The following is a 14,665-nucleotide window of genomic DNA, read 5'->3' on the forward strand; positions in this document are numbered from 1 at the left end:
ATTTCTGGAGAAAGGGCCACTCGATTAGATCAACAACAATATGCAACTGGTATTTAATTTATTGACCTCGAAAGGATAAAAGGCAAAGTTGACCTCAGTGGGTTTGTATGAAAAATATGGTAATCCAGGTTGTGAGAACTTAGTAAATAAAATCTGTGATCTAAGTTCAATTCCTACTTGTGGCTATATTCACTTACTTTACTAAGATTGATATGAACATCACCACATCAACCAACCACCAACTTGAGTCAATAAGCTTTTCCCCTCTTAATTGTTGATTAAGTCAAAGAAATTATCTTTATGGTGTATGTATGTATATGAATGTGTGTGAGGGGTGTGTGTATATTTGTGTATGTGTATGTGAGTGTACATGCAAATAGAAAGACATGCATTCACACACACACACACGCGATGGGCTTCCATGCATTTTCCATCTACCAAATTTTCTCATAAAACATTTTTCAGCCTAGAAGACACTTGCCTAAGGTGCTGCACAGTAGGAGTGAACTCAAAACCACATGGTTGCAGAGTGAGCTTCTTGACCACACAACCATGTGAATGTATGTTGGTGTGTGTAGGTGCATGATGTGTGTGTGTAGGTGCATGGTGTGTGTGTGAATGCAAGTTGTATTTATATGTGTGTGTATTTGTATATGTGTATAGTTAGAGCAATAATAAATCTCTGAACGAGGTATAAACAGTAACTGCACGACAATGTGAGGTATATTTGCCATCTCAATATGGCTAACCACTAAGGGTGGGTGTTACTGTAGCTTGTAGCCCCAAGAGAACATCTCCTCCAGCTGGCTTTAGGCACACTTTCTGTGCCCTTAAGGTATTTGCAAAGGAGATGACCTCCCTTTTCAAATACCATAAGGGCACAGAAAGTGTGCCTAAAGCCAGCTGGAGACGATGTTCTCCTGGGGCCACAAGCTACAGTAACACCCACCCTTAGTGGTTAGCCATATTGAGATGGCAAATATACCTCACATTGTATAGATAGACATGTTCTAAAAATACATAAGTGCTTATGCTATGACATTAGATAATTCCTCACAGGTGCCTTCTGCATGAAAATCTGCATGAAAAAAGTGCAGGATAACATAACAAAAATGTATTTTAATCAACTGAAATTACACCTATCATATGAGTTAATGATAAACTCTTGTTCAGATAAGCAGCCGAGAGAACCATGAAATGTAAATTAATTACAAATGGAGTTGGGTGGAATGTGTTTTATGTTTGGTAAGTACAGAGACAATTTTGGGCATTTTTTGGAGGCTTTAAACTGCATCTGGTTTTAGGGCCCTAGTTCAGGAATTCCAGGGCTTTGAAGAGTGTGGCACCACCTATTAGCCACCGTTGTTCCCAGGTATACTCTGACCCAGATTAGTAATACCTGTCAGGTTCCCAGCCATGGGATAAATGACACCTGAGCCAGGGTACATTAAAATCATGGGAGACAACATGGTGGATGTCAAATATTTCAGCAGATGAACTGGATCTTTTCGGTTTGAACGGCAGTTTTTAACATAATTTCTAGATAACTAAAAAATTTTAAACTTCATATACTGGTAGAATGTGTTTATAAAACATCTTTTTCTCTTGGCTTTATTGAGAAAATTCTATAGTTTGTAAGATATTTGTTGTTTTTTTTCTTCAATTTCTGCAATTTCAACCAATCACTGCCGTCTATTGACGTAAAAAACATTCTGTGTCGTATGAATATGTCCCTCATTTAAGAAACAGATTGGGTTTATTTACATTTGTGAAGACAAAAAAGATACCCTTCCCCCCAACCCTAACCCTAAAACAGATTGAAATGCAATAGATCGATACTAGGGTCATAATTATGGGTGACAATTTCATATGACACCGCTAGAAAAAACTGCCGCTCAAGCCGAAAAGATCCGATGAACTTATTGAGTCGATGGTGAATATCACTAGATGCTGAGCAGATGAACAGACAATAAACTGTCCATGGCCAGGATCAACCAGTGCAGTTGGTGAACCACTGCTATTATCTGTAATTACAGTATGTGCAGATGAGGTGTTTCAGTGAGCAAATGAACAATGAAGGACCAGAACCCAGCCTGCATTGCTCAATTGAGACATCCAAACTGGAAGAGCTGTCTTCATCGAGACCTAGACAAGTCACTCAACTGGAAGATGGCGATGGTGACAAAAAAAATCACCTGCATAGGGATTTGAACTGGTAACAAGCTAAGAATGAAGAACAGGTGGTCACACATCTTGTCCACTTGGCCAGCTTATTTCTATGGTGTGTTGTTATGAGCAACGCCTTTTGTTCTGCCGTAATGTCTCTATTAATCCTTCAAAACAATTAGCAGAATTAATATTCATAACCAGATGTTTCTATTTTATTATTTTCAATCTGTACACACACACACACACACACACACACACACACACACACACACACACACACATACACACACACACACACTCATTTATTAATTTTTCAAATATGTCATCTTTCTAGATTTAGAGGATTTCAAAGAATGAATTTTTTTCTTCTTTATCATTCTTTTCTACTCGAGGCACAAGGCCCGAAATTTTGGGGGAGGGAGCCAATCAATTAGATCGACCCTAGTACACAACTGCTATTTAATTTTTCAATCCCGAAAGGATGAAAGGCAAGGTCAACCTCGGCGGAATTTGAACTCAAAACGTAATGACAGACGAAATACCTATTTCTTTACTACCCACAAGGGGCTAAACACAGAGAGGACAAACAAGGACAGACACACGGATTAAGTCGATTATATCGACCCCAGTGCATAACTTGTACTTATTTAATCGACCCCGAAAGGATGAAAGGCAAAGTCGACCTTTTAAACTCAGAACATAGCGGCAGACGAAATACTGCTACGCATTTCACCTGGCGTACTAACGTTTCTGCCAGCTCACCACCTTTTTCTTCTTTATCATTGATAATAGTTTAATTATGAATACGTGGAATCAAAATAGTTCCCTGTTTACTCATACATTGCTATCCTAAGTCAAAAAACGTAAAATGTGTGTGGCGGGGCGTGTATAATAAATGAAAATGAACAAGTAGTTGTTTGTTCATGCATATCATGTGTGTGTTTATGGTCAGTCATCTGAAAAACATCAGAAAAAGCATGCTTTAAAAGAAATTTTGAGTAGTTGTATTTTATGTAGTTGAATAGTAACCATCAGAAAGTTACCATTGGTTTTATGCCGGCTATTGCACTTGGCAATAAGCGTGAGTCTACTCTCTCTCTTTACTCTTTTATTTGTTTCAGTCATTTGACTGCGGCCATGCTGGAGCACCGCCTTTAATTGAGCAACTCGAACCCGGGACTTATTCTTTTGTAAGCCCAGTACTTATTCTATCGGTCTCTTTTGCCGAACTGCTAAGTGACGGGGACGTAAACACACCAGCATCGGTTGTCAAGCAATGCTAGGGGGACAAACACAGACACACACACACATATATATACATATATACGACAGGCTTCTTTCAGTTTCCGTCTACCAAATCCACTCACAAGGCTTTGGTCGGCTCGAGGCTATAGTAGAAGACACTTGCCCAAGGTGCCACGCTGTGGGACTGAACCCGGAACCATATGGTTGTTAAGCAAGCTACTTACCACACAGCCACTCCTACGTCTACTGGTCAGAAGCACATAATTTCTTTACGAATGGAGGTAAATATATAGTCTTGGTCAGTTTGATGGTGAAAAAAAAACCTAAATCCAAAAGAAAAATTCTGAAATGCAAAGAGTTAGCTCTCCTTGAACAATTTCAGCTGTGTTTCTGAATAAGGTCAGTTTCTATACACTTTTTCTGTTCACTAGCTTGCAAACAGAAAAGACCAAGTTTCCAAAACACGTTTTCTGTTATGAGGGCATTGACAAAACAGTTCACTTTTTAAATTCAAGAAGGTATCACTAAGAGATTATCCAATAGACATAACTCAAGCGATTCATTCAGTTGTGCACCTTGTGTAAAAAATATATTGGTGAATGCCCTAAAACCCTGCTCAGAAGTAGGATGTGCATGTAGGGTTAACAAATAAGTACCCGGTAGATGGTTGATGCATCACTGAGGCCATAATCTATGAGCAGTAGTGTTCAACGGTAGCATCAACAACAGCAGCAGCTGTAACACTCGAAGAGTGCATGTGGAAATATGTTGGAGTAACAGAGGGCACCTTTAAGGCCAGGCTGGGTTCACTTTTAGGATTCCAAAGTGGCACAGTGTTACAACATTAGCCAGCTAATATGGTGATTAAAAGATGAGAGAATTCCATAGAAAATTGCATGGAAGCTGCTGGAACAATCTACTCCTTATCTCAATGGAAGCAGACAGTGCAAAATCTGCTGGCCGAGGGAACAATCTACATGATCTGAATGCCTTCTTAAATTCAAAAAGTGAAATTTTTAACTAATGCCCTCAAAACAGAAAATTCATTCTGGAAATATGGTCTTTCTCACATGTACACAAGTGAACAGAAAAAAAACATATAAACTTGTCCATTTTGGACACAACTGAAATCATTCAAGGGGAGATAACTCCCTCTCAGAAGGGATTTGTTTTTGTTCAGATTTTTTACACCACCAAACTCACCAAGACAATATATTTACCTCCAGTAGTGAAGAGGCTATGTACTTCAGGACAGCAGGTCTGATGAGTCACCTATATTGCCAAGTACAACAGTAGATGTGAAACTAGTGGTAACTTTCCAACTGATTATATACCATTACCAAGGATATACTACTTGACTGCATGATATATATATATATATATATCATCATCGTCGTTTAACGTCCGTTCTCCATGCTAGCATGGGTTGGACGGTTCGACCGGGTTCTGGGAACCAGAAGGCTGCACCAGGCTCCAGTCTAATTTGGCAATGTTTCTACAGCTGGATGCCCTTCCTAACGCCAACCACTCCGTGATGTAGTGGGTGCTTTTTACGTGCCACCTGCACAGGTGCCAGGCGGGGCTGGCAACGGCCATATATAATATATATATATATATTATATTATATATATATATATAATATATATATATATATATGTATATATATAAATTTTAGAGAGTTAACCACTATGTGGATAACTCTAGTGCTAAAAATAGCCCCGATAGTATAGCCACAGAAAAAGATGTTTCCAACTAGAAGTAACATACATTTAACGGAAGGAAAGTGAAATATAACGAATAAATAGATTGACCCTGAACAAATTGTTTCATTACTAATGTAATATGTAATTTTACTTACATACACATCTATAAATCATCAGCAGAGGTTTGTCTTAATAACTTTATAACTAAAAATGCAATTCGTTAAACCGCTCGTGTTTTTGACGCTCGGGTCGATCTAATTAATTGTATTTAAAACAAACCTCTGCTGATGATTTATAGATGTGTATGTAAGTAAAATTACATATTACATTAGTAATGAAACAATTTGTTCAGAGTCAATCTATTTATTCGTTATATTTCACTTTCCTTCCGTTAAATGTATGTTACTTCTAGTTGTAAACATCTTTTTCTGTGGCTATACTATCGGGGCTATTTTTAGCACTAGAGTTATCCACATAGTGGTTAACTCTCTAATAATTTATGTATAAATTTGTATTTTCTCCGTAGTTTTTTGTGCTAAGCCACTCGGTGTTAAATTAATGGTATTATTAAATTATTATCAATTTTTCACCCTCATTTATAAATATATATATATATTCAAACTACAGCTGGTAGTGGAGAATTTTTCTATAATTTTTTGCTACCCCAAAATTTATTAATATATATATATGTATATATATATGCCCTCAAAACAAAATTCATTCTGGAAATATATATATATGTATATATATATATTGGTGAATTGAAGAAATGGAGCTGAACGCAGTTGCTACTAAGGTATCGGTTAAACTTTTGATTAATCTACTACAAGATTATTCATCTTTCTATTTCACATTATATATATATATATATATGTAAATGATTGCAGCATGAAAACACATATAAACCATGTCTTCAATAGCATTGGTTTCAAATTTTTGCACACGGCCAGAAATTTTAGGGTGGGGTGTAAGTTGAAAACATCAACCCCAGTGCTCAACTGGTACTTATTTTATCGACCCCCAAAAGGATGAAAGGTAATTTCAACCTCAGCAGAATTTGAACTCACAACATTAACCCATATATGCTCATAAAAAATGAAGTCTTAAAATTTCACTGTATTTAGATTAAACGCTATGGTAAGCTTTCACAATCTGGAAGAGAAGGACAGTATGCAATTATTAGCTACAGGTGTCGACTACCTACTGGACATTTCGTATGCTCCGTCAGATGTTTCCTAGCATGTTCATGTCCAAACAAGTAGGAGCAGGATTTTCATTGTAAAAATGCAACCAAGGGTATGTATGGGTTTTTTAAGATGGATGAAAGATGCCACTAAGCATTTTTCTCAGCGTGCTTATGATTCTACCAACTTGCCACCTTGTGTCTCTTCAATAATAATGATTTCAAATTTTGGCACAAAGCCAGCAATTTCAGGAGACGGGGATAAGTCAATTACAGAGGCCTCAGTATTCAACACATACTATTTTATTGATTCCAAAAGGTAAAGTTGACCTCAGTGGAATTGGAACTCAGAACATAAATATGGCGTAGGAGTGGCTGTGTGGTAAGTAGCTTGCTTACCAACCACATGACTCCGGGTTCAGTCCCACTGCGTGGCACCTTGGGCATGTGTCTTCTACTATAGCCTTGAGCCGATCAAAGCCTTGTGAGTGGATTTGGTAGACGGAAACTGAAAGAAGCCTGTCGTATATATATATATATATATATTATATATATATATATATATATATACACACATATATATGCCTTCGTCTTTTGTTTATTTTCGTATACCTTCCCATTATATATATGTATGTGTGTATGCTTGTGTGTCTGTGTTTGTCCCCCCAACATCGCTTGACATCCGATGCTGGTGTGTTTACGTCCCCGTAACTTACCGGTTCAGCAAAAGAGACCGATAGAATGAATAAGTTCTGGGGTTGATTTACTCGACTAAAGGTGGTGCTCCCGCATGGCCACAGTCAAATGACTGAAACAAGTAAAAGAGTATGGGTGAAAAACTGCCAAGCATTTTGCCTGATGTGCTTACAATTCTGCCAGCTTGCCGCTTTATATGTCTCTTCAATAATATTGCCAGCTGTTTTAAATGGTTATATTTCTTTATGTGTTGCAGGGCACCAGTACATCATGACACATCACAACTGGTTTAATCACCAAACTTAACTGGCTGAGTTTTTTCCAAGATTTATTATCACAGACTACAACAAATAAACAATTGATTCCACTAAACTTTATTGAGCTCAGATTATTGAGTTTTAAAGACGACACACAGAAATATTGAAGAAAACTCTTTATTTTTGTATTATACACGCTGACAAATTCACAAATCGATATACTCACGCTCACATGTATACAGTGACAAACAGATACATCCAGAAACATACACACACACGCATATATCTTTACTGATAACATATACACATATAGACACACACACACAACATATAGTATGAAATAAAGGAAATATATTTATTCTGTACCAAAATCACAAGTCTACTGACTGCAAACGGACTCTGAAATACCCCAGTTGTCATACGTCTTACAAATTTGCTCGGTTGACGGCGAAAAATGGATGATACATTCAGCCATGGTTATTGTCAAATGAAGGACTCCCCAGTCGACCACCGGAAAGCTGAGGGGTCATTCAGACCCCAGACGGCTAAGGAGAAAATGAAACCACCCAGGGATCCTTGCAGTTGTATTTACCTTGCTCTTGTGATGTCAGGAGCTGGATTCCTGCTGCCGTACAACAGTTTTATTACAGCTGTTGATTATTATCAGGTAATTAATTAATTAATTAATCACTTCTTCTTCTTCTTCTTTTTCTTCTTCCTCTTCTTCTTCTTTTTCTTCTTCCTCTTCTTCTTCTTTTTCTCTTCTTCTTCCTCTTCTTCTTTTTCTTCTTCCTCTTCTTCTTCTTCTTCTTCTTCCTCTTCTTCTTCCTCTTCTTCTTTTTCTTCTTCCTCTTCTTCTTTTTCTTCTTCCTCTTCTTCTTTTTCTTCTTCCTCTTCTTTTTCTTCTCCTCTTCCTCTTCTTCCTCTTCCTCTTCTTCTTCTTCTTCTTCTTCCTTCCCTTCTTCTTCTTCTTCTTCTTCCTTTCCTTCTTCTTCTTCTTCTTCCTCTTCTTCTTCTTCTTCTTCCTTTTCTTCTTCTTCTTCTTCTTCTTCCTCTTCTTCTTCTTCTTCCTTTTCTTCTTCTTCTTCTTCCTTTTCTTCTTCTTCTTCTTCTTCTTCTTCTTCTTCCTCCTCTTCTTCTTCTTCTTCTTCCTCTTCTCCTTCTTCTTCTTCTTCTTCCTCTTTTTCTTCTTCCTCTTCTTCTTCTTCTTCTTCTTCTTCCTCCTCCTCCTCCTCCTCCTCCTCCTCCTCCTCTTCTTCTTCTTCTTCTTCTTCTTCTTCTTCTTCTTCTTCTTCTTCTTCTTCTTCTCGTCGTCGTCGTCATAGTTGTTGTTTGTGGTGGTGGTTTTGGGGGGTGGATTTGGCAGAACTTCGAGTACCCTGGATACATCATAATTCTGCCTGATTCCAGTTATAAAGCAACTGGGACGGTGGATGTCCTTACATTTTTGTTATTATAGTTTTTTTCTTCTTGTAGACACTTGTCGCTGAGGTAGAATCTTTCAGTTGGTCTACATCCTCTCACTTCATTGGCAATATACTGTCTCTGAAAAGGATAGTTTGACCTGGGTCCCTCTGGTTGCCTTACAGTAAATAGGCAACTTAGGGCAGAGTAGTTTACTGTGGAACATGGCAAGAGAAGGGAGCAAAGTACATAAATAATGTTTTATTAATTTGAAGTGCAAAATGTTGGGAAAAGGCAATGAGAAACTCCTTAAACATCATTTATAGGTAACCGTGTTTATCTTGCAGTGTCTTGTGAGAGTCATTATGCTGATATTGTGGAGGCGCAATGGCCTAGTGGTTAGGGCAGCGAACTCGCGGTATAGGATCGCGGTTTCAATTCCCAGAGTTTATTGTGAGTGTTTATTGAGCGAAAACACCTAAAGCTCCACGAGCCTCCGGCAGGGGATGGTGCTGATCCCTGCTGTACTCTTTCACCACAACTTTCTCTCACTCTTACTTCGTGTTTTTGTTGTACCTGTATTTCAAGGGGCCGGCCTTGTCACTCTCTGTGTCACGCTGAATATCCCCGAGAACTACGTTAAGGGTGCACGTGTCTGTGGAGTGCTCAGCCACTTACACGTTAATTTCACGAGCAGGCTGTTCTGTTGATTCGGATCAACCGGAACTCTCGTTGTCGTAACCGACGGAGTGCTTCCAGATGCTGATATTATTAATACGTGCACTGGTTCAATCATTAGTTGATTGGTTTAAAATCCAACTAACTAATTGATTGTTTTTGTAATGCAACCTCTGTAATGGACTAAGAGAGAAGTCACTAAAAAGACTACAAATAGCAAGAATTTTGACAAACAAAAACAAAATAAACGACCTGCTGTTTGACCAAGTTAGTCAAACAATTGCTTAGTTAGTTGGATATTTAACTAATTGACTAATAATAAAAAAATAATAAATGCGCCCTTTTAAAGCCTAGCCAGGCTCATGGGCCCGGTTTCCCGGTTTCTATGGCATATGTGTTCCCCAGCTGCATGGGTCGCCAGTCCATCACAGCGTTACTCACTTTTGCCAGCTGAGTGGACTGGAGCAATGTGAAATGAAGTGTTTTGCTCAAGAACACAACGCGTCACCCGGTCCAGGTATTGAAACCACAATCTTACGATCATGATGCTAACACCCTAACCACTAAGCCATGCGCCTCCACATTGACTAATAATAAAGGAGTGTAATTAAACCAGTGCATGTGTTAATAATCTTTTCTACTGGAAGCAAAAGGCCTCAAATTTGGGGGAAGAAATTAAGTCAATTACATCGACCCCAGTGCATAACTGGTACCCATTTACTTGACCTTGAAAGGATGAAAGGTAAAGTAAACCTCAGTGGAATTTGAACTCAGAACGTAGTGGCAGATGAAATACCTATTTCTTTACTACACACAAGGGGCTAAACATAGAGAGGACAAACAAGGACAGACAAACGGATTAAGTGGATTATATCGACCCTAGTGCGTAACTGGTACTTATTTAATCGATTCCGAAAGGATGAAAGGCAAAGTCGACCTCGGCGGAATTTGAACTCAGAATGTAAAGACAGACGAAATACCGCTAAGCATTTCGCCCGGCATGCTAACGTTTCTGCCAGCTCGCTGCCTTATTGCTAATGGGTTGCTAATGATTCTGCCAGCTCACTGCCTTAAGTGTGTGTGTGAATAATATTAGCATAATGACTGCCCCTTCGACACAACAAAATTTGTTTCAACATATGTTCACATAAAGAAACTTGCAAACCAGATACAAAAATGAAGTGTTCATGTTACTGCAACTATCGACTCAGCTTATTGTAAACTCTGTACAATAGGCACAGGAGTGGCTGTGTGGTAAGTAGCTTTTTTACCAACCACATGGTTCTGGGTTCAGTCCCACTGCGTGGCACCTTGGGCAAGTGTCTTCTACTATAGTCTCGGTTCGACCAAAGCCTTGTGAGTGGATTTGGTAGACGGAAACTGAAGAGAAGCCCGTCGTATATATGTATACATATATATATATGTGTGTGTGTGTTTGTCCCCCTAGCATTGCTTGACAACCGATGCTGGTGTGTTTATGTCCCCGTTACTTAGCGGTTCGGCAAAAGAGACCGATAGACTAAGTACTGGGCTTACAAAAGAATAAGTCCTGGGGGTCGAGTTGCTTGATTAAAGGCGGTGCTCCAGCATGGCCGCAGTCAAATGACTGAAACAAGTATAAAAGAGAAAAGAGTAAAGAGTAATTAACAAATATTTTGTTTTGATGTATTTTGTGTCCTCTTTCATTTTTTTGAAAGGAAATTGTTCAATTTTGTTGTTGCTCTCTCTTGTAGGACCGATTCCCCAGGACAACCATTGAATTTGACATGAGCCTCACCTATATTGTGGTTGCTTTCTTCAGCGTAGTCGCCACAAACGTGCTTGTCGAAACGTTCAGCTTGAAACTCCGGATTACATTTGGTTATATTGTGGCATTTACAGTGTTACTGCTCGTTACCATCTGCGACATTTGGCTGGAAATGTTTTCCAAAGAAACATCATATGGCATCACCCTAATGGCAGTTGGTATGGTGGCTGTTGGATCAACAAGTAAGTTATAGAGTTGAGCCAGTCAAATATTTTGTCATATCCCAGAACATAGAAATGATTACGTGGCTGTGTGGTAAGTAGCTTGCTAACCAACCACATGGTTCCGGGTTCAGTCCCACTGCGTGGCATCTTGGGCAAGTGTCTTCTGCTATAGCCCCGGGCCGACCAAAGCCTTGTGAGTGGATTTGGTAGACGGAAACTGAAAGAAGCCTGTCGTATATATGTATATATATATATATGTATGTGTGTGTCTGTGTTTGTGTGTCTGTGTTTGTTCCCCTAGCATTGCTTGACAACCGATGCTGGTGTGTTTGCGTCCCCATCACTTGGCGGTTCGGCAAAAAGAGACCGATAGAATAAGTACTGGGCTTACAAAAAGAATAAGTCCCGGGGTCGAGTTGCTCGACTAAAGGCGGTGCTCCAGCATGGCCGCAGTCAAATGACTGAAACAAGTAAAAGAGTAAAAGAGTAAATGGTTACCACTGCTTTCATTTATATCCACATATGAGGAATCACTGCTCAAACTGACCGGCCACTTGTAAAACGTATATTACTTGTCCTATGTATGTCTTCATTTGTAAATGAAGTAAAAAGTAAACTTTTACTTCATTAGTAAATACTATGATAATCTCAGATTCTTCCAAATTATTCAGTAATTTTCAGTCTACCAGCTGAGACAGTATAGTCAGTCTCTCAACAGAGATGATAATAGACTAAGGGTCAGTTTATCAATTGTAACAGTAATGGTCAATTTATCAGTTGAAGCAGTACTGACCGGTCTATCAACTGAGACAGTTATGGTTAACTAAAACAGTTGTGGTCACTCTATCAATCAAGACAGTAATGGTCAGTCTGATAACTGAGACTAATGGTCAGTTTATCAGTTGAGACAGTACTGATCAGTCTGTCAACTAAGACAGTAATGGTCAATTGAAACAATTGTGGTCAGTCTATCAATTGAGGCAATAATAGTCTATCAACTGTGGAGGCGCAATGGCCCAGTGGTTAGGGCAGCTGACTCGCGGTCATAGGATCGCGGTTTCGATTCCCAGACCGGGCGTTGTGAGTGTTTATTGAGCGAAAACACCTAAAAGCTCCACGAGGCTCTGGCAGGGATGGTGGTGATCCCTGCTGTACTCTTTCGCCACAACTTTCTCTCACTCTTACTTCCTGTTTCTGTTGTACCTGTATTTCAAAGGGCCGGCTTTGTCACTCTCTGTGTCACGCTGAATATCCCTGAGAACTGCGTTAAGGGTACACGTGTCTGTGGAGTGCTCAGCCACTTACACGTTAATTTCACGAGCAGGCTGTTCCGTTGATCGGATCAACCGGAACCCTTGTCGTCGTAACCGACGGAGTGCTTCCATATCCAGTCTATCAACTGAGACATTAATGGTCAACCTCTCATTTGAGATGGAAAGGTCAGTCTGTTAGCCAAGATGGTAATGGTCAGTTGATCAGTTGAGACAGTAATATTCAGTTCACCAGTTTAGATGGTAACGGTCAGTCTATCAAATAAGAAAGTAACAGTAAATTGAGACAGTTGTGGTCAGTTTGTCAGTTGAGATAGTAATGGTCAGTGTACCAGATAAAGCAGTTGTGGTCAGGCTAACAGCTGACACGATCATGGTCAGTTTATGAACATATATGTGCCAGTTGTGCTAACATATCTAATTGTGGCATCATGGTGTCTGCCCTATTCTTTGAATTATATAACAAATTATAGTGATCATTCACTTCTACTTGATATTGGATAAACTCCAACCTGGTTTCATTTTTGCCCTGGGACCAAGTTTTCTCTTTTTCTCCTCCACAGAATCAAAGGTTATTCAAATCAACCAAATTATTTCTTTATAAAATATTGATTGGATGCCAAACTGCAAGAATTCTATTGACTCATCATTTTGACTCACCTGTCACCATATCAAACCTAATTAACTTTCTATGTTCATAGCAAATTAAACATTCCTTTTGCTGTTCTATTAATAGATATGTCAATAATTTCTCACCACTCTGCCATACATTCCACTACCCTGCCCTACATCCCCACCATTCTGTTCTATATTCCTATCAGTTCTATCCTACATTCCCACTATTCTGTCCTATATTCCCACCATTCTGTCCTATATTCCTACTAGTTTTATCCTTGATTCTTATCAGTTCTGTCCTATATTCCTATCAGTTCTATCCTATATTCCCACTATTCTGTCCTATATTTCCACCACTCTGTCCTATATTCCTACTAGTGTTATCCTCGATTCCCATCAGTTCTGACCTATATTCCCACTATTCTGTCCCATATTCCCACCACTCTGTCCTATATTCCCACCCTCTGTCCTATATTCCTACTAGTTTTATCCTCAATTCTCATCAGTTCTGTCCTATATTCCCACAAGTTCTGTATTCCCACCACTATATCCTATATTCCTATCATTCTGTCCTATATTCTCACTACCCTGTCCTATATTCCCACTAGTTCTTCCCTACCAACTGATCATTATCTCTCCATTGTAGTTCAACAATCCAGTTTCTATGGTTACACCAGTATGCTACCCCATCGTTACACACAAGCTGTCATGACAGGAGAAAGTAAGTATTATTCAAATTCTCTTACCCTCACTCTGTCTGTCTCTTCAATTCTCTCCCTTTTCTCACCATCTCCCTTTCTTCTTTCTTAACTAAACCTTTTTTTGAAGTCATTCTTTTAGTGTCAGTATTTTCTTCCATTCATGAATGTATGTGTGTGTGTGTGTATTTGCGTGTTTCTGCATGTGTGTGTGTATGCATGTATGTGTGTAAGACAACTAATCAACTGTGTGTGTGTGTATGTGTGAACTAGATGGCAACTCATCCACTAAATTATGACGACTTTTTCCACAGTTATGTTAATCACTTGCATTGTTGCTCACACCTGTGTTACCTACGACTTACAACTCTAGTCTATCAAAAATCTAGGCCTTAGACACTCACCTGAAGAAATAGCAATAATTATTCATTTATAAGAGACCAAAATTACTAGGCACACCTGCTGCCATTAGGTCTCTATTTTCTGGAATGCCACCACTTTCTATACATAGTTATACCTACATGCATTATACAAGGTCATCCCATAAATAATGCTGTTTTTTTATACTTCTGTTAGTTTTCAAAATTAATATAAACAAAGTTCTCTTTTAATCTAAAATATACTCTCCTTCATTTTCTACAATACACTTCCATCTATCTGGTAGACTTGTAAGGCCCCTCTTCCAAAATTTACTCATCCATGATGAAAAATACTCCTCCGGTACTGTTCTGACCTTGTCAACAGAACTCATATTTTTTCCGTCCAAATGATTTTG

At 38.9% G+C, this 14,665-nt stretch overlaps 1 protein-coding gene and 1 long non-coding RNA gene across 5 annotated transcripts in view; one reads left to right on the forward strand and one right to left on the reverse strand.

The window, feature by feature from the left end:
• LOC115221471 (equilibrative nucleoside transporter 4-like) overlaps nucleotides 1-14,665 on the forward strand; it is a 37,622-nt gene that overhangs the window by 9,161 nt on the left and 13,796 nt on the right. For all 4 annotated transcript variants that reach the window (XM_036510993.1, XM_036510995.1, XM_036510994.1 and 1 more), the window contains exons 2-4: nucleotides 7,253-7,920; nucleotides 11,069-11,324; nucleotides 13,839-13,913. In XM_036510993.1, coding sequence (XP_036366886.1) covers nucleotides 7,708-7,920; nucleotides 11,069-11,324; nucleotides 13,839-13,913 — 544 coding nt within the window. In that variant the 5' untranslated portion in view covers nucleotides 7,253-7,707. The remainder of the gene's footprint in view (nucleotides 1-7,252; nucleotides 7,921-11,068; nucleotides 11,325-13,838; nucleotides 13,914-14,665) is intronic.
• The window catches only part of LOC118767048, a 26,402-nt gene continuing 14,040 nt past the window's right edge, over nucleotides 2,304-14,665 (reverse strand). Inside the window, exons 2-3 of the long non-coding RNA XR_005002936.1 lie at nucleotides 14,341-14,349; nucleotides 2,304-2,466 (exon numbers count right to left, since the gene is read on the reverse strand). This is a non-coding gene — a long non-coding RNA (uncharacterized LOC118767048). The remainder of the gene's footprint in view (nucleotides 2,467-14,340; nucleotides 14,350-14,665) is intronic.

Source organism: Octopus sinensis, linkage group LG18, assembly GCF_006345805.1.
Source record: "Octopus sinensis linkage group LG18, ASM634580v1, whole genome shotgun sequence".
In the NCBI taxonomy this organism is placed as follows: domain Eukaryota; kingdom Metazoa; phylum Mollusca; class Cephalopoda; order Octopoda; family Octopodidae; genus Octopus; species Octopus sinensis.